We start from the raw sequence: 23808 nt of genomic DNA on the forward strand, positions 1-23808 counted from the left end.
AGTTGCCTGAATTCTGGTCCAGGACATCCAACACCCTTTATTAATTTCCCTTGTTTTTCCCTCTGTCCTGTGTTGCACACTTTGTCTACTCAGGATCAGTTACATAGTTATTTTCTTACCTTTTTCCCCACAGAGAATTTGATTCATATCAATTTTATTCACTGAATAAAATTATCTTTAAGGTTAATCAGAGGAATCTCTGACTTTGTAAAACAACATGAAGTTCCATGCTTATCACCTTGCTCTAGGCTTTATGAAGAACAGATTAAAATAAAGCTGTGGGTGTTAAGAAAAATTTGATGTTTCTCCTCTTATCCCATTTGGAGTTTTGTGAGAAACAGGGTTTGGTAGCAATATTCTGAGTTTCAGTGGTGCCCCAGTGTGGGTAGTATTTTAAAATCTAGTAATCTTGTTGACTCTCTAAGCCAGATGCAAACAGTTGACTCATTGCACAAGTCTTCGGTGCTGGGAAAGATTGAGGACAGGAGAAGAGGGTATCAGAGGATGAGATGGCTGGATGGCATCACCAGTGCAATGGACATGAAACTTGGGCAAACTTCAGGAGATGGTGAGGGACAGGGAGGCCTGGTGTGGTGCAGTCCATGGGGTCGCAAAGAGTCGGGCATGACTTAGCAACTGAACAACTACAGTCTTGTTGACCAATAGTAATTCAAATGGCAGATGGAATATTTAGGGCCTGGAGATTTTTCCAGAATTTGACATGCAGCAGTTTTTTTTCTGTCAGTCAATCAATGAGTATTTACTGAATGGTCAGGCTATGTTTAGCACTTACCTACCTGGGGTTACTGTGAGGTTAGAGCACCTCTGCTGGAGTTCCCCCAGTGATCTTGGGGGAGAATTCTGACTCTCTCCATGTGCCCCTCTCTTCCAGTGCACTGTGTCCTGTGGAGGTGGCTTTCAGAAGAGGACTGTCCATTGTGTGGCCTCAGAGAACAATAAAACCGAAGGCCAGGACCAATGCCTGTGTGATCACGAACCCAGACCCCCAGAATTCCAGAAGTGCAACCCGCAGGCCTGCTGGAAGAATGCTGGTAGGTGAATGGCTTTGCTCAGGGGCATAGAGCTTTTCGTAGAGCTTTTCATAAGTAAACTGTCCTGCATAACTCGGTCTGTGGGTCATGTTAGTCCCTTTTACAGAGCTGGCTCCCCTGGGAGCCATTTGTCTGATTTGGTGAAGTTTGACACTAGTTCCTTGAGGGACTATCGCATCCTTTTTCCTATCTCAGAGCACATTCACACTGACTTCCCACACAGATGAGAATCACTCCTGTTTTTTCAAAGGTTTCTGAGAAATGTTCTATCTAGCCTTTCTCAGGAAGCCAGTCAAGTGCTAAATGGCCCTTTCTACCATCCAGCACTGCTGTCTTAGGTTCTGCAGAAACAGACTCCTAGGTGCCCACTTGTGTGCCAGGGATTCATTAAGGAAGTGCTCCCACGGAAGATGCTGAGGGAGAGGGAAACAAGACAGAAAAGGGAGAAAGCACAGCCAGCCAGCCATTTCAGACACAGTCCTGACTTCAACCTGGTCCCACAGGGATGCTCCAGGGCAAAGTTAAGTCTCAGAGCTGTCTGCTCTCGAGGCCAATGGGCTGAGAGTTCACACACCCACACTCTCGTATCATTGACCAACAGCTCCCAGGAAAAGTAGACTTGAAGGTATTTAAAGCTCTCTACCAGTAGTAGCCTTTCTTCAAATATTTTTAAGCATGAGATGTAGTGAAACCTGTGGTTTATAGATCTGCTCCTTGCCTCCTTCCGAGCACTGAGGGCTGGCATTCAGCAGAGACTGTGGTCAGAGTAAATATATTGAGAAGAGTTTCCCTAAAGATTGTTTATCTACAGATTGTGTATTTATTTAATAGATATTTGTTAGACACTTGCTGTGTGCCATAAACATAATGTCAAATGAGGGAGATCACCAACCAGTGAGATACTGATCAGGTTAGGATGTTAAGAGAGTATTTGGGAAGATCATCAAACATAAACTAGGGGTGGGGGTGGAGGGAAGCGAAGGATGAGTAGAAAGGTCAGGCTGCAGTTTCCAAGAGCAGCTTTCAGGGTATGCAGTAAGCACGAAGATGATGATGTCATGGCATGTAAGTCTAAATACAGTGCACAGTTCAAGGGGAGTTAGGAAGCAGTAGGACTAGAGAGGTAAGCTGGAGCTAGAGGATAAAGAGCCACGTGAAGCATGCTGGTGAGCTGCTTTATGCCTAGGGCAGATGGGAGCCCTTGAAGTATTCCAAACAGGCATCAAGGTAAGAGAGTCATCCATGCTGCACTGTGGGAGGTGGAGAAGGGGGCCAGGTCAGGGACGCAACTGTACCTTAATCAGGAGATGTATGTGGCGTGAACTAAGGCAGCAGAAGTGCAGACAGACAGAAGTAAGTGGATTCAAGGGCTGCTTCAAAGAGAGACCTGACAGGACTTTGTGTGGGAAAAGAGGAGGGAGAACAAAGCCCAGATGTCCGACTTGGGTAGCTGAGTAGATGAGGCTACCATTCCATGAAACAGGAGGCCCAGGGTGGATTTGGGAACCAGGAAGGGTATTGTGTTCTGTGTGGGATATGTTTTCAGAGCAGTCTATGAATCCTTTAGGTAGGAGTGGCCTGTGATTATTTTTTACACAGGTGCAGAAGTCAGGAGAGAGGTATGGGTTGGAAATCCTGAACAAAGTACACTGAGAAAATGCTTCAGATCTGAGGATCACATGCAGCTTCTCCCTGACCAGCGTGCATTTGACAATGGCTATCATTGGCCTTACTCAAAACTCCAAACAGAGCTATCTGGGGCTTGTTTTCAGAGGTTTTATTAAGTTTTAGCCTTCCAGATTCTTGGCTACTCAAAGTGTGGCCCCTGGACTAGCTGCATTGGCATCACCTGGGGGCTTGTCAGAAATGCAGGATCTCTGGCCTCACCCCAGACCTACTGAATCAGAATCTGCATTTAAACAAGAATCCTAGGTGATTTGGATGTGCCTTAAAATTTGAGAAGCACCCTGTTGTATTTAATTTTATTCAAGTATGGTTGATTTACAACATTGTGTTAATTTCTGCTATACAATGAAGTGATTCCATTATATATATTTTTGTTCATGTTCTTTCCCATTATGGTTTATCACAGGATATTGAATATAGCAATTGTGCTATACAGTATACCTGTGCTATACAGTAGGACCTTGTTGTCTGTCCATTCTATGTATATAATAGTTTGCATCTGCTAATCCCAGAAGCCCAATCTATCCCTCTCCCACCCCCATGCTTGGTAACCACAAGCCTGTTCTCTATACCTTTGAATCTGTTTCTGTTTCATAGACAGGTTCATTGGGGTCATATTTTAGAAACCACATACAGTATAAGTGATAGCATGTGGTATTTGTTTTTCTCATTCTGACTTACTTCACTTAGTATGATAATCTATAGGTACCTCATCATAGTTTTGTTTCGCATTTCTCTAATAATTAGCAGTGATGAGCCTCTTTTTATAAGAAGCATCCTGTTCTAGACCAAAGGGTCAATTTGGAACTCTTTTCCTTTCATTTCATCACATTCTGTGGTACCACGTTTTTAAAATGAGGGCATAGAATCCTTTGAAGTTATGTTGGTTTTTATATTATTGAGGCAGCAACATAGTCTTGGTTGACCATGCCTAGGGTTTGTTGTTGTTTGTGGCTGCACCATGCAGCGTGCAGAATCTGACCAGGGATTGAACGCCTGCAGTGGAAGCATGGCGTCTTAATCACTGGACAGCCAGGGAAGTCCCTATTGGTTATTTTAGATTATACAATCAAAATTGGGTTAAATGTGTATCTGGTAATTTTTACGTTGAAATCTCACACTGAAGAGATGATGACTAACAGTTGGCTGGCAATGGATGTAAATAACAATGAATTCTACTCACCAACAATTATCAGGACAACAAAAGGTAATTACAAGCTTCTCTTGAAGGCAGAGCCATGCTTATTCATATAGAAACAACAGGAAAGAGCAGCTGCATGAGATTCTCGGATTTAAGAAAAGCTACCCTGACACCCATGCCCTCTAAAATGCTTTGAAACAAGTCATCCAATGCCCAGATTCTTCTCAGCTAGCCAGCCACCACTGTAAACATGCCCCCAAGCCCATCTTGGACTTCCCAGGTGGCAAGTAGTAAAGAATCCACCTGCCAATGCAGGACACACAGGAAACACGGGTTCAATTGGTGGGTTGAGAAGTTCCCTGGGAGACAAAAATGTCAACCCACTCCAGTACTCTTGCCTGGGAAATCCCATGGACAGAGGAACCTGGTGGGCTATAGTGCATGGGGTTGCTTAGAGTCAGACATGACTGAGCAACTGAGCACATGCCCATCTTGTAAAATCAGGTATGAACTCATGTAAGGTTTGCCTTTTACTTCCCTTAGGTGCCATCTAAATTTCTAGTGACATAAAATCTAAATGAGAATTACCACTTTCATAGTGGGGACTATAGAATCCAAGTACCTGGGTTTAGAAAAAAATTTTTAATTCATTCAGAAATATTTACTGAATATAATCTATATTCTAGACATTACGTTCATAATGATTAAAAATCAAAAGCTAACCCTTTATGCACACCATTCTTGAGTTGTTGTTTTTTAATTTGGGGAATGAGGGGTACAGAAGTAAATACAAATAATGAAAGTAATAAAGGATGACAGTACTTAAAGTTGATACAAATAAACATTTGAGTCAGTAGACTTTTAAAATTTTTTGTCCCAGTTGTATTTGAGATATAATTGACATATAGCACTATATAAGTTTAAGGTGTACAGCATAATTATTTAATTACATGTAATTACATGTAATTAATTACAACAGCGAGTGATAATCATGAAAATTTTGCAAAGGGACATCATCTCATAGATACAAAATTAAAGAAATAGAAAAAATTGTTTTGTGATGAGAATGCTTAGGATTCCTCTTAACCACTTTCATGTATAATGTACAGCATCACTAACTATATTTGTCATGCTATATATTACATCCTTAGTACTTACGTTTGGAGAAGGAAATGGCAACACTCCAGTGTTCTTGCCTGGAGAATCCCAGGGACGGGGGAGCCTGCTGGGCTGCCGTCTATGGGGTCGCACAGAGTCAGACATGACTGAAGTGACTTAGCTTAGTACTTATAACCAGAAATTTCTACCTTTTGATTGCCTTCATCCAGTTCCCCCTCCACCACACCACCCACCTCTGTTACTGCTGTTCACTTGCTAAGTTGTATCTGTCGGTTTGTGACCCCATGAACTGCAGTACTGCAGGCTGCCTTGTCCTTCACTATCTCCCAGAGTTTGCTCAAACTCATGTGTTTGAGATGGTGATGCTATCCAACCATCTCATCCTCTGTCTTTGATCTGGTGAAAAGACAGCACCCCTGGTAACCACAAATCTGACCTATTTCTCTATGAGTTAGTTAGGTTTTGAAGCATAACAACACTGTTCGTGCCTGGTATACAACATAGTGATTTGATATTTCTACACAGTTGAAACTGATCATAATGATGTCTAGTTATGGTATGTAACCATACAAATATATTACAGAGTTATTGACTGTATTCCCCACACTGTACATTCCATACCCATGACTCATTAATTTTGTGACTGGAAGTTTGAGCAAGCTCTTTTCTCCTCCGCTCTTAATCTCCTCTCTTAATCTTTCTCTCCACTCTTAATCTCCTCCACCTATTTCTTTTCCTCCCCTTACCCTACACTCTCCTGGCAACCACCTGTTTGTTCTCTGTATCTGTTAGTCTGTTTTTGTTTTTTATTTTGGCGATTCCACATATAAGTAAGATCTCTGTCTGATTTCATTTAGTGTTAATATCCTCTAGGTCTATCCATATTGTGGCAAATGGCAGGATTTCATTTCTTTTTCATGGCTGAGTATTATTTCACTGTATATATCTGAATGATATATACATCTTATCCGTTTTTCTATTGATGGACATTTATGTCATTTCCATATGTTGGCTATTGTTGCTGCAATGAACATAAGGGTACATATGTGTTTTCTAATTAGTATTCTTGTTTTCTTTGGATAAATGCCTAGGAGTGGAATTTTTGGATTGTATGGTAGTTTCATTTGTAATTTTTTGAGGAATGTCCATATTGTTTTCCATAGTAGCTGCACCAGCTTGCATTCCCATCAAGAGGGCACAACGGCTCCCTTTTCTCCACATCCTGGCCAACATTTGTGATTTGTGATCTTCCTGATGTAAGACATTCTGACTGGTGTGAAGTAATATCTCATTGTGGTTTTGGGTTGCATTTCCCTGATGATTAGTAATGCTGAGCATCCTTTCACATGCCTGTTGGCCAGCTGTATGTCTTTGGAAAAATTTCTGTTCAGATCCTCTGCCCATTTTTTAATCAGGTTGTATGCTTTTTGATGTTGATGTATGAGATCTTTGTATATTTTGGATAGTAACCCCTTATCAAATACACTGTTGGCAAATATCTTCTCCTATTCAGTTCAGTTCAGTTGCTCAGTCGAGTCTGACTCCTTGTGATCCCACAGACTGCAGTATGCCAGGCTTCCCTTTCTATCACCAACTCCCAGAGCTTGCTCAAACTCATGTTCATCGAGTCAGTGATGCCATTCAACCATCTCATCCTCTGTCAACCCCTTCTCCTCCTGCCTTTAGTCTTTCCCAGCATCAGGATCTTGGGTATTCAGTAGTCAGCCTTTATATTTTGTTGATATTTTCTTTCACTATGAAAAAGATTTTTAGTTTGATATATCCCCATTTATTTTTGCTTTTGTTTCCCTTGCCTAAATAGACAGATCCAAAAAAAAAAAAAAATTACTAAGACTGACATCAAAGCATGTACTGCTGTTTCCTTCAAGAAATTTTGTGGGTTTTTTCCTACACTTAAGCCTTTAATCCACTGTGAATTTATTTTTGTGCATGGTGTGAGAGAATAGTCCAATTTGATTCTTTTGCATGTAGCTGTTCATTTTCCCAGCACCATTTGTTGAAGAGGCTGTCAGTTCCCCATTGTATAGTCTTCACTGTTTTGTCATAGGTTATTTGCCCATGTGAGGGTGGGTCCATTTCTGGGCTCTCTATTCTGTTCCATAGAGCAGTGTCTGTTTGTGTGTCAGTACCATACTGTTTTGATTACTGTAGCTTTGTCATATAGTTGGAAATCAGGACATGTAATACCTCTAGCTTTGTTCTTCTTTCTGAAGATTGTTTTGGCTGTTGGGGGATCTTTTGTGTTTCCATACAAATTTAAGAATCTCTTCTAGTTCTGTAAAAAATGCATTTGGTAATTTGATAGGGAGTGCATTGAATCTGTAGATTTCCTTGGGTAGTACAGGCATTTTAACAGAATTAATTCTTCCAGTTCATGAACACAGGATATCTTTCCAGTTGTTTGTGTCATCTTCAATTTCAGTGTCTGATAGTTTTCCAGGTACAGTTTTTAACTCCTTTAATTTATTCCTTGATATTTTATTCTTTTTGATGTCATCGTAAATAGAATTGTTTCTTCTATTTCTCTTTCTGATAGTTCATTGTTAGTGCATAGAAATGCATCTGATTTCTATATATTAACTTTGTATCCTGCAACTTTATTGAATTCAGTGATGAGCCCTAGTAGTTTTTGTTGGCATCTTTTTAAGATTTACTATGTATAGGATGCATTTAACACATTATTAACCTAAGATATATTAATATATCTGTTTTCGACCTGAATGTTACTGACTGAAGACATTTCAGTGTTCACTTACATACCAATTCACTGGCCACAGGCATTAGTGTCTACTAAAATCCCCTGGTCAATAATGTGTTAACAACCCTGCATTTTTACTCTTCTCTCTCATGTTTACTGTTTTTGACATCATATTTTATGTGTTTTTGTTTGTGTATTCCTTAACTACTTACTGTGGATATAGATAAACTTTCTGTTTTTACCTTTTAATCTTTCTACATGATTGATTTTTTATATATTTGCCTTTATTGCATATTTGTATTTATACCATTTAATTTTTCCTTTTATAATTTTCATGTTCCTAATTGTGGCATTTTATTTTTCACTTATAGAAGTCCCTTTAGCATTTCTTGTAAAGCTAATTTGTGTGCTTAGTCACTCAGTCATGTCCTACTACTCTGGGTAACCCCATGGACCGTAGCCCATCAGGCTCCTCTGTCTATGGGATTCTCCAGGCAAGAATATTGGAGTGGATTGCCATGCCCTTCTCTAGGGGATCTTCTCAACCCAGGGATCGAACCCAGGTCTCCTGCATTGCAGGAGGATTCTATACTGTCTAAGTCACCAGATAAGTTTAGTGGTGCTAAATATTTTTAGCTTTTGTAAAACTTTTGATCTCTCCATCAGGTAGAATATTCTTGGTTACAACCAAGAATTTCCTCTTTCATCATTTTAAATATATCATGCCCTTCTGGCCTGCAGAGTTTCTGCTGAATAGTCAGCTGATAGCCTTATGGGAGTGCTCTTGTACTTGTTGCTTTTCCCTTGCTGGTTTTAATTTTCTGCCTTTAACTTTTGCCATTTTAATTACATTGTGTCTTGATGTGATCATCTTTGAGTTGATCCTGTTTTGGACTATGTGCTTCCTGGACCTGGATGTCTCTTCCCTTTTCCAGGTTAGGGCAGTTTTTAGTTATTACATCATCAAATATGTTCTCTGCCCATTTCCCTAATTTTCCTTCTGGGGTCCCTATAGTGTGAATGTTAGTGCACTTAATATTGTATCACAGAGGTCTCTAAACTGTCCTCATTATCATTATTATTATTTTGGTTTTCTGTTCAACTTCAGTATTTCTACTACTGTCTTCCAGCTCACTTATCTGTTCCTATCATCCACTGTTAATTCCTTTTAGTATATTTTTTATTTCAGCTTTTCTATTTCTCAGCTGTTTGATTCTTTCTTTGTTAATCCTCTCAATGTATTCACCGATTCTTCTCCCAAGTTCTTTGATCATCTTTATAATCATTACCTTGAACTCTTTTTAGGATAGGTTGCCTATCTTCAGTGCAGTTAGTTCTGGCATTTTATCTTCTTCCTTCATTTGGCATATATTCCTCTATTGCCTCGTTTTGCCTAATTTGCTATTTTTGTTTCTGTGTATGTGATAGGTTTTGTTTTCTGACGTTGGAGAAGCAGCCTTTTGTAGGAGAAATCCTATGTGTTCCAGCAGCATAGTCTGCTCTCATCACAAAAGCTTTATGCTCTAAAGGTGTCCCACATGGGCTGCGTGGGTCCTTCTGTTGTGATGGGCTAACCATTGTGGGCGGTCTGGTAGGTGTGGCTGGCTTCCTGTAAGGTTGCTGCCAGGCTCTGCCTTGGTGGGGCCAGGACACGAGATGGCTGACTGCAAGCCTACCTGTAGGCAGAGCTGGTTCCTGATATGACTGGCTATGAGGTCCATGGTGTCCCAAAGCTGCTGTTGGCCTGCTGATGTGTGACCCAGGGTGACTTAGAGCTGATGTCAGCCTGCAGATAGGTAGAGCCAGGTTTGGGGGTCTCTTGTTACAGGGTCCTGAAAGTCCTAGAGCTGGTGTTGACCCACTGGTAGGTAGGACCATATGCTGGGGCACCTTGCTGTCCAAGGTGTCTCAGAGCAGATGTTGGCCTGCCAAATGGACAAAGGCCAGGGCTTACTGACATGGCAAGCTGCAGAGTGAAACCTGGTCCTGGGACTTCTGGCTTCAGGGCCCTGGGAGTTCTGGAGTTGATGTGTCAACTTGTTGGTGGGTGGGGACTGGGCCCTGGGGGTCCTGGAGCTAGTCCTAGCACACGGGTGTGAAGGGCTGGGCCCTAGGCCCTCCACTGTGCAGGGCCAAGTCAAGGCAGCTCAGGAGGTCTTAAAGCAGCAGGACTGCTGGTGACTGGGGCTGTGTCTCCACCTGGTAGTTGCCTGACCTGGGGTATCCTGGTACAGACAGACTGCCTTCAGATTACTGCTTCTGCCTTGGGTCCTGGAGCATGTGACATTTTGTGTGTGCCTTTTAAATAAAAGTGTTAGTTGCTCAGTCATGTCTGACTCTTTGTGACCCCATTGCCTATAGCTCACAGGATCCTCTATCCATGGGATTCTCCAGGCAAGAATTCTGGAGTAGTAACAATTCCCTTCTCTGGGGGATCTCCATGACCCAAGGATTCAACCTGGGTCCCTTGCATCACAAGCAAATTCTTTACTATCTGAGCTAGCAGGGAAGCCCTTTAAGAATGGGGTCTTTATTTCGAGCAGCCCTTTGGCTCTCCTAAATTTGAATCCTATCAGCCTTAAGGCAGATGTTCTGGGGACTCATATTATTCATGCAAGACTACTAGTCTGGGAAGGCTGATATAGGGGTCAGGCCCCCTGCTCATGGAGAACCTCTGTGATTATTATTTTCATTTGTGGTCCACCCACCCAGAGTTATGGGTCTTAACTGTACTACATCTCCATCCTGCCTACCTGTCTCCTTACGGTTTCTTCTTTATATCTGTAGTTGTAGAAGATCTTTTCTGCTAGTCTTTCTTATCAGTAGTTACTCTGTACATAGTTGCAATTTTAGTATGCCTGTGGGAAGAGGTGGGCTCAGGGTCTTACTGCTCGCTCTTGGCCACTCCTCAGCAGACTTCCTACTGAAAGATATTCTTCCAGATGAACAGCATTTCAATTCATTCATTTGTTCAGCAAATATTGCTGATCACAAGATGTGTTTCAGGCAAAACATAAAAACTGAGGATACAGACATGAGTATGCCACAGTCCCTGGCCTCAAGGAACCCAAAGTCTTACAGAATCTGTATTTGCCAACAACATGGAAATTATTTTTTACCTTTTGTGGGCAAAATGTTATTCCTTCAACTTAGACATAGCTGACAGCAAGGGAACAAGCTTGCAACTGTCCCTTTAAGTTCCAAGTGTGATTTCTATTGAACAGACATAGGCAAATTGGGATGTCCTCTCTAAGTTGCCCCTAATTATAAGCATTGTGCGCTTTGGCTGGCATCCAGTTGGCTGATGAACACAGCCAGCCTTCATTGTTTCACAATAATAAGGAGAACTGGTGCAATTAAGCCCTGCCATGTTGTTGGGCTCACAGTCATTATATAAATGAGCTGCTAAACATAGGCCTGGAACACAGGCTCCCAATATAGGTCACTGCCCTCCTCCACTCTTCTTTCCAGTTCCCCTCTTTCAAACAGGAAGACTCAGGACCTACATGTTCCCAGCTTGTGATCCAGTGGTTCCCAAGATCAGGCAAGGACACCAGGCTTGGTTAGGTCCCTTTTATTCCTGGAGGTGTGGACCTGACAAGTGGGAGCCATGGGTTAAACAAATGAAGATATTCTGGTCAGGGAAGAACCTGTCCATGTGGACCCCTCCTCCCCCATCACCAGCACAAGAGATCCATTCTCTTGGAGGCAAAGCTCTAGAGGCACTAAGGCAACATTCAGATTCCAGCATCACCATCTACTTTCCAGCTGTGTGATGTTGGGCCAGTTAGCCTTTCTGGAACCTCAGTTTTAAAAGGAGAAAAACAGACATCAGTTCAATTGCATCAGTTCAGTTGCTCAGTCGTGTCTGACTCTTTGCGACCCCATGAATCACAGCATGCTAGGCCTCCCTGTCCATCACCAACTCCCAGAATTCACCCAAACTCATGTGCATCGAGTTGGTGATGCCATCCAGCCATCTCATCCTCTGTCGTCCCTTTCTCCTCCTGCCTCCAATCCCTCCCAGCGTCAGGGTCTTTTCCAGTGAGGCAACTCTTCACATGAGGTGGCCAAAGTATTGGGAGTTTCCGCCTCAGCATCAGTCCTTCCAATGAATACCCAGGGACTGATCTCCTTCAGAATGGACTGGTTGGATCTCCTTGCAGTCCAAGGGACTCTCAAGAGTCTTCTCCAACTCCACAGTTCAAAAGCAGCAATTCTTTGGCACTCAGCTTTCTTCACAGTCCAACTCTCACACCCATACATGACCACTGGAAAAACCATAGCCTCAACTAGACAGACCTTTGTTGGCAAAGGAGAAAAACAGACATACCTAAAAGTAAATTCTATGAGGATCAAATGAAATCGTATACATCAAGCATGTTGCCTAGTATGTGGTAAGTGCTTAATAAATTATCTTTGTCATTGTTATGGAGGAGGAGGTACATTACTTTCCTAGGGCTCTTGCAAACTATCAGAAGCTTAAAGCAACAGAAATTTATTTTCACAGTTTTGGAGGAAAGGAGGTAAAAAAAAAAAATCAAGGTTCCTGGTAGAATCGTGCTCTCTTGTCTTAGCTTCTGGTGGCCATCAGCTTTCTCTGACTTGTAGCTGCATAACTCCAGTCTCTGCCTCCATCATCACATGACCATCTTCCTCTGTGTGTGTGTGTCATTGCATAGCTTTCTCTTTACCATGTGTGTCTATCTCTTCTCTCTCGATAAGGACACAGTCATGTTGATTAAGAGCCCACTCTACTCCGGGTGCCTGCATTTTGATTTACATCATAATTACATCTGCCAAGAAATATTTCCAAATAAGGTCACATCCACAGGTACCAATGGTTAAGACTTCAACTTTGAAGGAACACTGAAGCTTTGGAGGACACAATTCAACCCAGAATAAGTTAAAGACTTTGAGGTACTCTAAGAAGCCTTTCTGCTGGGTTGGCAAAAAAGTTCATTTGGGTTTTTCCATCAGATGTTTTAGAAAAACCCAAACAAATTTTTTTGCCAACCTAATAGAATGGTAGACATCCTAGAGAGAGGTCACCCTAGAGAGAGGGCCTTTAGTAGAAAAGGCTCACATACCATTTACAGAACAGTCTAAGATAGAACATAGTGCCATGTTTGAGCAAATGTTACAATAATAATACAGGTTTGGAGACTGGGACGGAAGGGATCCATGCAGTCCAACATGGCCAAAAGAAGCTTTGTGGAGAGGAGGAATTGGAAGCTAAGCTTTCAAACTTCAAACCGTCTTCTCTTGTAGTAGCACCAGAGCACTGACAGATTCACGGCAAGGAGACTCTGGGACAGAGTTACCCCAGATGCACCTTCTCCATCCACCATCCACACGGGCCTTAGGAGAGACTTAGAAATCAGAGCAACCCTATGCTGGGCCCTGTTCCAAAGCCAGAAGCCTAGGAAGGAAGCCCTGCCTCATTCTAAAGAGCAACCCACTCCAGTATTCTTGCCTGGAGAATCCCATGGACAGAGGAGCCATAGGAGCCTACAGTCCATAGGGTCGCAAAGAGTCAGACATGGCTGAAGCGAGCACACACGCATGCACTCATCTTGAGAACATGAATTTAACGTGTTGTATTCATTCAGCTATATAAGCGGTAAGGTTTTTTTTTTTCCCATCATTGCAGTCTTTTTAGTGGATTGCCTGTGATGTGCATTGCATTCTGATAGGCCCCATGGAGAACACCTGCTGCTCCTGCAGGAATGTGGGAGATGAAGAGCTCAGATTCCTATTCCACAGTAGAAACACTTGTAGAAATATGTACTCTTTCTGAAATATCAGATCACATTCAGAAGTTTCCTGTGGGATTAGGGGACACTGATTTATAATAGCTTTAAGATGAGGCCTGAAGAAGAAAAGCAGCAGCAATGAAAAGGTCGTGGGTTCTAGGAGCATTCTATGTTACCTGCTCTCAAGTGCAGTTAACACTTGCAAACCAAATGGAATTAGACGGTTAATAGAAGATATCTCTTCATGAAGAAGAAGAAGAAAAAAAGGCACAGTCAAGGAACAATGAGTTCTGAGCAGGTGAAAAGCATTTTTTTGCCTTTGTGACCTGAAGGTGAAAAATACAGAGAGGTGAAATACTGTCACAGATTTGGGTAAAGAGGAATATTACCTCAATTTCTGCTTTTACTGACAATTCTATTTACAAAGGACAGCGGCCTGTTTGGGGTAAAAAGCTTTACTGTAGGACTATTCAAATCTGTAATGGAGAAAGAAAATCAGGCAGAGCTCTGAGAGACGCTGAAGCAAAGTTGGAAACAATTTCATTTTGTAAAAGAAAAATCTGTAATTGGGCCCTTATTGAACTTCTTCCAGACAAGGGCCACTGCAGTCTGAGTATCTACCACCCACAGAATATGCGAGGATGGTCCCTGAGAAATCTAGTCCAATCATGTATGAGGAAAGGATGGTCAAGATATTAGGCTAGTACAAACATAATTGTGGTTTTAGACTGTGAATTTTAAATTATTATAACTAGGCTCAAACACATTGTTATTAGTTAAAATAGGAACCATTATAATCAACACATTACTACACAGGAGTGACCATCAGTAGATGTCAACTATTATGAATCGCTATGGAGCCTTTCTCAGGAGACGTATAAAATCTTCCATTAATAGAAGTTGTGCTCTTTCACTTAACAAAAAGATCATCTTTTGTTTTTTTCTCATCTTTTGTCTCCTCCCACAGATCTCCTTTGCACCAAGGACAACTTATCAGCCAGTTTCTGCCAGACGCTTAAAACCATGAAGAAATGTTCCGTGCCCACCGTGAGGGCTCAGTGCTGCCTCTCGTGTTCCCAGACACATGTGGCCCACACCCAAAGGCCAAGAAAGCGACAGCCACCCAAGAACCCCAAAGCACCCTAAGTGCAGAAGGAAGCCACCCTCCACCATAGACTGCAGCAGCCTGCTGACCAGGACATGTTCTAGCCCAGGGACCACTTTCTTGCCATATTATTCTGTGTTTCAGGTTCAACTTTGACTCATAACAAAACAAAGCACACTGTGTCCCTTTAGCCACACAATATCCCTTGCAGGAGTCATGGCACTGTTGTGCTCACTGCTCCCTGATAGGCAGGTGAGGTGTCCAGGAGAACGGGGCTTCTCATGGGATCATCTCCTGGGAAAGGTACCAAGTTGGACAAGTCCACGAAATGATGTCTTTTGTTTCTCCCTTAAAGATAAAAACAGAGAGACCATATTTTTCCCAGACTACCTCAATAGAGTATCAGGAAATAGAGCCTCACTTATCCAGGGAACAATTATTCTTATTAATTTACTTTGATGAAATCACTCCCTTTTTTCTTTTTTTTCTAAATCTCCCTACTTGGGGCAGATGCTGTTTCAAATGTCGTAGGAGAGCTTTCAGGAACATTCTTTTGTAATTCATCCAGGCAGGGGACCGCTTTCTTTACCTAATATTTAACTGAGGCAGGAAGAAAAAGTCTTGGCTACAGACTCAGTCTGCCCCTAATCCCTGTAGACTCTACATCTGAGCTGTTTAGACTCCCCTGCCTTCTTAGGGACACTAGAAGAAGAGGAAATGGGCAGGAACTATAGCTTTAGTAAACTTAAGGGATTTAGGTTATACAGAAGACATTTCTGACTTAGGATAATTTCTATGAAAACTCCTAAAAAACAAATGATCAGAAATCAGTTTCTTGTATAAGGAAGAGAATGTGGGCTTCTATTCTTCCCACTTCCCTGGCACATACCCATTCCTTTGCAGAAGAGCATGTGAGTCTTTCTGTGTGACTTTCCCTTCCCTGGCACATCCCCTGCCTGGGTCTTCAATTCAGGGTGAACATCTTTCCACCACTGAGGCTTTACACATCACAAGTGCTACAGCCAGGTCTGTGTCTACAACCCGCCCACCTACCCTCACGTTGGGAAATGGAGCTCTAGATGGAAATATTTCTAAGACCTAGGTAAATTGCATCAAGTATAGAAAAACTTTGTATAAACTAATAGTCTCAAGAAAAAAACTTTCAAAAAGGAGGTAAAGCTGACCTACTCTCTAGCACACCCAGTAGTTACTTTTGAGAATCTGTTTCCTTGAAGGGAACAGGTGAGTCAGGGAGTCCAAAAAAGTTAAGAAGGCTGAATCTTTGATGTTCCCATCACCCAGCAGGAATCAAAGTAGGTTATGGTCTCAAGTTGAAGGTGAATTTTCTGGTTTGTAAGAGGAGGTGTTTATATGAACTGAACCTGGAAAGTCAGGGGAGGGTGAGAGGAGTAGAGCCCCCAGGGAAAGAACCCTTCAGAACCAGCTCTTGACAGAGGGGAAGGCAGGAGAGTTATCTTCATGTCAAGGGCCGCATGTCTTCAGACTCACTCACACACAAGTACCATTAACATCCACCATGGAGCACAGTGTCCCATCTTTCCCTTGAGTTATCTCTCCGTTCAGCAGAATGGTGCTATTGAAACATGGTGCTAATATGCAGATGGTGGCAGAAGGAATATAAACATGTAGATAGATGTACAAGTGGGCAAATCCATATGCATCTTCTGTTAAATGTGTAATGGTGTTGCTGGCCAACACCAGTTCTATTGCTTGGATACCAGAAGCTGAAAATTTTTATATTATGTGCTTTTTTTTTTCAAGCCATTACTGTGTATTATTCTGATAAATGCCTGTGGAAAATAAAACACTGGGGTTGGGATGAAATTTGAGATAGGTCCAGACACAGTAGAAAAGTAAAAATGTTTACCAAAACCAGGGAATTTATTTCTGTATGATTAGGTTCTTATATTCTGTCCTTAAATCTAAACATTGCTGGCCGATGACAGTCTCTGGTGAAATCAGTTTGAGAGAGAAGATGCTTAAATCATCAGTGACAGGAGTAGAAGAGAACCTGATTTTTTTTCTAATGAGGCAATTTGCAAAAACTGTCCTTGAAGTGTAGTATAGGCTTTCAAGGGGACTAATTTAGTAAATTGGATGGATTTAACTTAACCTGGTACTCTGCTATCCCAGGGCTTCTCTGGTGGCTCAGATGGTAAAGAGTCATCTGCAGTGCAGGAGACATGGGTTCGATCCCTGAGTTGGGAAGATCCCCTGGAGAAGTGAATGGCAACTCACTCCATTATTCTTGCCTGGAGAATTCCATGGACAGAGAAGCCTGCCTGGGGTTGCAAGGAGTCGGACAAGAGTTGGACAGAGTTGGACAAGATTGAATGACAGGTGACAGAGAATGAGATGGTTGGATGGCATCACCAAATCAATGGACATGAGTTTAAGCAAACTCTGGGAGATGGTGATGGACAGGAAAGCCTGATGTGCTGCAGTCCATGGGGTCACAAACAGTCAAACAGACTTGGCAACTGAACAACAACAACGGCTATCCTGGGATCATGCATGTCATCAGAGCCCTGGATATGACCAGTTTTACAAAACTCAGGAACAAACCCAGATTCCCGTGACCTCAGCAAACTAAACTAGGCCAGATTTCCCAATATGCAAAATGTTATTTATGACCCATGAGGAAAAGATGGTAGAAATATAGAGAGGGTCTGACCAGGTGTCCTATTCTAGGCCTTGCCGTAGTTTCTCAAAGGCAGAATATTGGCCTCAATCCTGCATCATGAACATTCACTTCCTGTATTGAGGCTGTGAGGTAAGACAGTTGTGTAGCATCTGTCATTCTGGGTCACGAGATAGTACTTGCTACTGGAGTCATCTGACTTGGTTGTTGCCTTGACAGTCACTCATCTTTGGGTCATCAGGGTTTTGAAAGGTCCCCATGCTAGCAGTAAGAGAGGGACCTCAGATTAACAGGAACACGTGAAAGACAAGAACCTAGATGACATCTCACCATTCTTTCGGTGCTCACGGGGGCCAGCGTGAAGTAGCGATGTTGCTTTATTTCCTCCGTGGCCTCCTTTCCTCCCACCTTGAACAAGCAAGTGAGAAGTGTAGCAAGAGACACTGGATATGCATCTACCATGAACCAGAGAGGACACCGCAGGGCCTGGTGCTCCAATACATGAAGGTTCTCAAGCCCAATCTGGTTTATGTCACCTCTACCAGTGGTAGAGTTGGGTTCATTTAGTTTTTGAACATCCAAACATAATTCAAACCACCAAGAGGAAACAACATTTCAAGAGACTAAAGAGTGAATACCTTTGTAAAAATGAAATCAGTCTGTGATACAAGCAGTTGCCCCTTTGTAGGAGTGACTCATTTTAATGTTGGGACTTCTTAAACAAGAGTGTATCTCTGTCCAATCTCCTGATCCATCTCTACATGGTGGAGCCATCCCAATGTGATGCTTTCAGATATTGAGTGTTGTTGATAATTTCATCATGTTTCTGGAACATGATTTGAAGGATTTATATTGTTTCAGGGCATAATTTCCCAATCAATTGGTTAAAATCCCCAAAACACTGAAAGCTACACATTGCTTCACCAGAGATTACAAGTCCTAGCACTTCTGACTTTAGGATGAAGCCCTAGGACAATGAAATCAGTGCACAGCGATTCACTTTCAAGAGGGAGGCCTCATGACATGAACTGTCTGGTGCTACAACTTAACCAACATATTTGATGCTATTTTTTTTTATTGCTTGTTCAAATATTGTATTATTTTAAGTTATGTCATTTAAAAAAATATGGTTGGAAAAGCACAATTCTGCCTGTCTCTGCCCTCCAAAGTGGTTGCATGTGGTCCGTGGCCTCATCCATTGTCCTTTCTGCATCTCTGCACTGCTTTCCCAGGCCCAGACTCCTTAAGGGGTACCTCAGTGGGTACCACAGTATTTAAAACCAGAATGTTAACCATAGCCTGCCATTGTGTGGCATCAATAAACGGCCAAACTCACTGATGTTTCCATGTGATTCATTTATCCCTGCTATGAGACTCCCACTAGCCACCAGAGCAACTCTGGAGTTTAGCAACCTGGAGGAGGATCTGTCAATTCCTCCCTCCATCACTCCCTGCAGACTCCCTCCTCCTCCACCCCTAAATCCGCATGTCACGAGATGAGTCACATCCCAGGTGAAGTAGAACTTGGGTCTCTTCTCATGAATGATTGTGCAGTAACCAACAAAACCCACTGTATGACCATCTGAAGTGATACTTGAAATCTGCCACAATCCCAGATCCAGCGCATTGGGAATTACAGCTCACTGCATAACCTAGTCCCTCAATCTATCCAAAGTTCAGACATAATGGAGACTTCCCTGGTGGTCCAGGGGTCAAGAGTCTGCCTGCCAATGCAGGGGACACAGGTTCAATCTCTGAAAGACCCCATGTGCCTTGGAGCACCTAAGCCTGGGCGCCACAACTACTGAGCCCACATGCACAATTATACAATGAAACCCAAGCTTTTTGAGCCCATGCTCTGCAACAAGAGAACCCACCACAGTGGGAAACCTGTGCACTGTAACTAGAGAGTAGCCCCCACTTGCCACAACTAGAGAAAGTCTACTTAGCAATGAAGACCCAGTACAGGCAAAAAGTAAATAAAATTTAGAAAAAAAAAACAACAATGAATTGTAGACATGCTTTCTCTTAATGCTTAAGAGAAAGTAATAATAAAGATGAAGAGGAATCTGCTTTAGAAATCCAACATATTTTTTCAAAGGTGGTAAATATAACCAGCAGTTGTATCGAGTTGGCCCAAAAGTTTATTTGGGTTGTTCTAAAACCCAAACAAACTTTTGGGCCAACCCAAAAGAATCTGGATATATGGACATGGAATCCACTCACATGAATGAGTAAGATCATTGAGCAGGGAAGAGCGAGGCATCCACAGGTGACCCCTACAATGTCTGTGGGCATGCATAGGGGTGGTAGGAAGCTGGTTTGGGTCAAGAAATCAGAGGACCATGAACACCTACCTGTTTGTACCTTGAAAACTCTGCTATGGCCACTAGGTAACCCTTATCCTACAAGGCTCAGCTCAAATGCTTTTCCCCATGAAGCCAGTGCTAACTCTGCCACCAAGACAGAGGCCCTTCTCTGCTGCTGCTTCACTGTATCCATTTACCCCTAGGATAGCAGTCCTTAATTAGAGATGGTTTTGTCCCTAGAAGACATCTGACAATATCTGAGACCCGTTTGGCTTTCACAAATTTGATGGAGGGTGCTACTGGCATCTAGTGAGTACAGGCGAAGGATGCTGCTAAACTTTCTATAGGACAGCCCCTCCCACCACAGAGAATTATATGACTCAAAATGTCAGTAGTTCTGAAGCTGAAAAACTGCAGGAGAATAGCTATCACCTTGGAGTGAGTAGCAGGGTTTCTGGAGTAAAATCAAACTCACCCTAACACTCAGACCTCACTAAGAACTGATAGGGTGGGCCAGAAAACTTCCAAAGAAGAAAAAATACATATCAGGATTCAAAGGTCATTAGCTTGATAAAAATAATTTCAGAGGAGAGAGAAGGTAAGGAGCATGGCTCCACAAGAGTCTGTAATCAGCTGTTGAGGGCTCAAGTGTCCAATCCTAGAGTCAGAGGAAATAAACCAGAACTGGGTAAAATGGAAAAGTGACATATTGAGGGTTTGGAATAATCACCCTCCTCCAACTGAGGTTTCAAACCAAACAGCACAGCTATACCCAGCCAGATCATAACAACAGCTTTACTGATGGTGAAGCTGGCTTGCGGAGTGTATTTTGGAGGAAGATGGAAAAGGGCTTTCCTATTCTTCTCTGCAGTGCCAGGTTTCAGGCTCAAGAGGGATGTAGGGGAAGGGGAAAGATGAGAAACGAACTACTTATGCAGTTAAACTCAGTACATAGAAGTACCCATGGCCATTAAATATTCACTAATAGTAGCCCTTCCTCTTGCACTGAGAGAAGGCTGACAGGGGTATCAAAGATCCCAAAGAGATAGACCACCACTATCCACCCTTGATATGGAACACCCCTGCTTCTATGTGAGAAAGTTAAGATTAGCATGAATGGGGAAGGGGGAGCATTATCAAAAAAAAAAAAAAAGTTCCTGAGCTTCCCTGGTGTATTGCCCGCCTGCCAGTACAGGAGACACAGGTTCAATCCCTCATCTGGGAAGATGCCACGTGACTCGGAGCAACTGGGCCCATGTGCCACAACTGTAGAGTCTGTGCTTTAGAGCCCTGCCAGCTGCAACTGCTGAGCCCACGCACCACACTACTGAAGCCTGTGCACCCTAGACCCTGTGCTCCGCAACAAGAGAAGCCACTGCAATGAGAAGCCCGAGCATTCCGACGAAGAGTAGCTCCATCTCATCACAACTAGGGACAAGCCTGTGCAGCCACAAAGACCTGGCACAGCCAAAAATTAACAAAATTATTTTTTTAATGGTTCCTTTCCCATAAATTCTGAATGATGATGTGATTTGAAGATCATAATGAAAAGACAGTCTTCTTTCTTTTCAGAAGACAGTGTAAAAGCAAGACACAGAAGTTAAGGAGAGAATGGCCCTACCTCTGTGCTCACTCTCCCACCAAGCTCTGCCCACTCACTCCCCTCTGGACAGCCGCCGGGCCCCTTCATTTCAGTGGTACTGCCCAACTCACCCCAACTTGTTTCACGGGATGTGGCCAGGACTAGGGGTGCTCACTGATGGTCCCTGCAGATCTGGCAGTGATGGGATACAGTTCCTGGGGCCAAGGTAATACCAAGGCAGGGAGCACAATCCAGCTGGAACTTGATATCAGGCAGCCACCAGCTGGAGTCCTGCTCAGATGCCAGCTACAGTGGAGCCTCTGGCACCATCACTGCATGGCTTCCTCTCTGGCTGGGAGAACAACTGGGAAACATCCCCACAGACAGCTGGGTCAGGTGGGAAGACAGAGAGGCAGGAAAGACATTAAGAGAAGTAGTCCATGGTGTTGGCTGGGTGGAGACAGGCTGGAGGGGATGGAGTGTGGCATGCTGCAACCAGGAGTGTTTTCAGAAGCAGCCCAGGCCGCCATGGAAGAGAAGCTCCCTTGTTAAGTGGCATGAAGAGAAGCTCCCCATGTTAAGTGCCACCATGGCAGCCCCTCACCCCACTCTCTGGCCCCTGCCTCTGCAGCTTCCAGAAGAGGCTCTGGCCCAGGCAGGCTTGGATGTTCTAGCCACCACCACCACCTAGGCAACCCGGGACCAGACACCAGTGGGTTGCCCATGCACAGACGTGGGGCTGAAATCACAGCTGAGTCCCAGGGGCCATGCGACTTAGGAAATGGAAATGAAATCTCAATCCAAGGCGGCATAGACACTGAGTTACACCTCCTCCACCAGCTTTGTGAATTCAACACATGCAGAACATCCAAAGGGACAGCAGGTGCTCCCGAGGCTGGGAGGGGTCTGGCCTTAGCAGCCATGTGCTTTGTGGATGCATGCATGCGGGGGCTGGGCCAGGCCAGTATCTGAGCTGTCTCCATAACTCCCACAGTGGGTCCCGGGTATGAGACTACTGCAGCCCTGTGACTTGAGCTCGAAAGTTGTGCCGGCCTTGTGAACACAAAGCCTGAGAGGCACCAGGACTGATCTCTGGCATGCCCGTGGCTGAGGTGGGGCTGAGGGCAGCGACAACAGCAGTGTACTTTATGAATCCACACGATGGGTGAAAGGTGACACAGCAGAGCACACTCACAGGTGAGCAGCTCCAGGGAACAATGCTCAGTGGCTCCTCATCCAGAAAGAGTGTTCTAATCCCACCTGCCTGCGTTTGTAAGTCACTTCAGTCATGTCCGACTCTGGGCGACCCTATGGACTGTGGCCAGTCAGGCTCCTCATCCATGGGATTCTCTAGGCAAGAATACTGGAGTGGGTTGCCATGCCCTTCTCCAAGGGATCTTCCCAAACCAGGGATCAAACCTGCATCTCTTATGTCTCCTGCATTGGCAGGCAGGTTCTTCACCACTAGCACCACCTGGGAATCCTTCCAATCCTGCCTACCTTGCAGCAAAGACCAGAAATGCAGCTCAGACTGATCTGGAGACTTCTGCTCCAACAACAGGGAGCAGACCTTGCCCCTGACAGGGCAGTGAAAAGCACCGAGCGAAAAAGAGACCCTGCTCAACATCCAGCACAGGCTCTGGTCGCCACAGCATCTGTTACACCACCTATCAAGGCAGTAACAGTCAGCGTACACAGAGGGAGAGGTGGCAGGCAGCCATACTAAAAACAGCCCTCTTACCAAAACATATTAAACCCACACAGGTTACAGGGGGATGCTCTCACATAAAAATAGACCACCAAGACCAAAGTAGATAATCGTTTCCCCTAAACTCATAGAGCAAGAGAAACATAAGTGAAGAAGCCGAGGAATCACACCCAATTAAGAGGTGGAGCCAATTCCCCCGAAAGAACAATGAAACAGACCTCTTCAGTTCAATAGAGACTGAGTTCTAAAAGGAGATAATGCAAATACTGGAGGAATTTAAAAAGGTTCAACAGAAAGGCAGATTGCTGTAAAAAGCTATTAGAAACTACAAGAAGAAGCCAAGAAAGGTTAGAGAATTCATTTGAAGGGATGAAAGTTGAACTAAAGGGTATAAATACCAGAACCAATAATTTAGAAGAATAAATAAGTGATCTAGACTATAGAATAATGGAAATCACTCAATTAGAACAGCAGAGAGAAAGCCAAATGAAAAAAAGAAAATGAAAGCAATGTAAGAAAACTGTGGTAAAAGATGAAGCGTGCCAATTTGCACATAATAGGAATGCCAGAAGGAGAAGAGAAAGGGGGATTGAAAATGTATTTAAAGAAATTATGGCTAAAAACTTCCCAAACCTAAAGAAGGAAACAAATATCCAGACACAGGAAGTACAGAGGGTCCCAAACCAGAAAAACCCAAACAGATATACACCAAGACATAATATAATAAAAATGGTGAAAGTTAAAGATAAAAAAGTATTCTAAAGGCAGCAAAACAATGAGTTAATTACAAGGGAACCCCCATAATTCTATCAGCTGACTTCTCTACAGAAATGCTGCAGGAAAGACATATTTAAAGTCCTCAAAGGGAAAAATCTGCAACCTAGGGTATTCTACCCATTCTACCATTTAGAATAGAAGGAGACATAAAGAATTCTTCAGACAAGCAAAAACTAAAAGGATACCACAACA

General features: G+C 43.2%; 1 protein-coding gene across 1 annotated transcript in view; it reads left to right on the forward strand.

Annotated features, from left to right (window-relative positions):
* The window catches only part of ADAMTS12 (ADAM metallopeptidase with thrombospondin type 1 motif 12), a 382516-nt gene extending 367897 nt beyond the window's left edge, over nt 1-14619 (forward strand). Inside the window, exons 23-24 of the mRNA XM_052659198.1 lie at nt 893-1052; nt 14441-14619. Of these exons, the coding sequence (XP_052515158.1) occupies nt 893-1052; nt 14441-14619 (339 nt within the window). The remainder of the gene's footprint in view (nt 1-892; nt 1053-14440) is intronic.
* Nucleotides 14620-23808: the final 9189 nt, after the last annotated feature.

This window comes from Budorcas taxicolor, chromosome 20, assembly GCF_023091745.1.
Source record: "Budorcas taxicolor isolate Tak-1 chromosome 20, Takin1.1, whole genome shotgun sequence".
NCBI lineage: Eukaryota > Metazoa > Chordata > Mammalia > Artiodactyla > Bovidae > Budorcas > Budorcas taxicolor.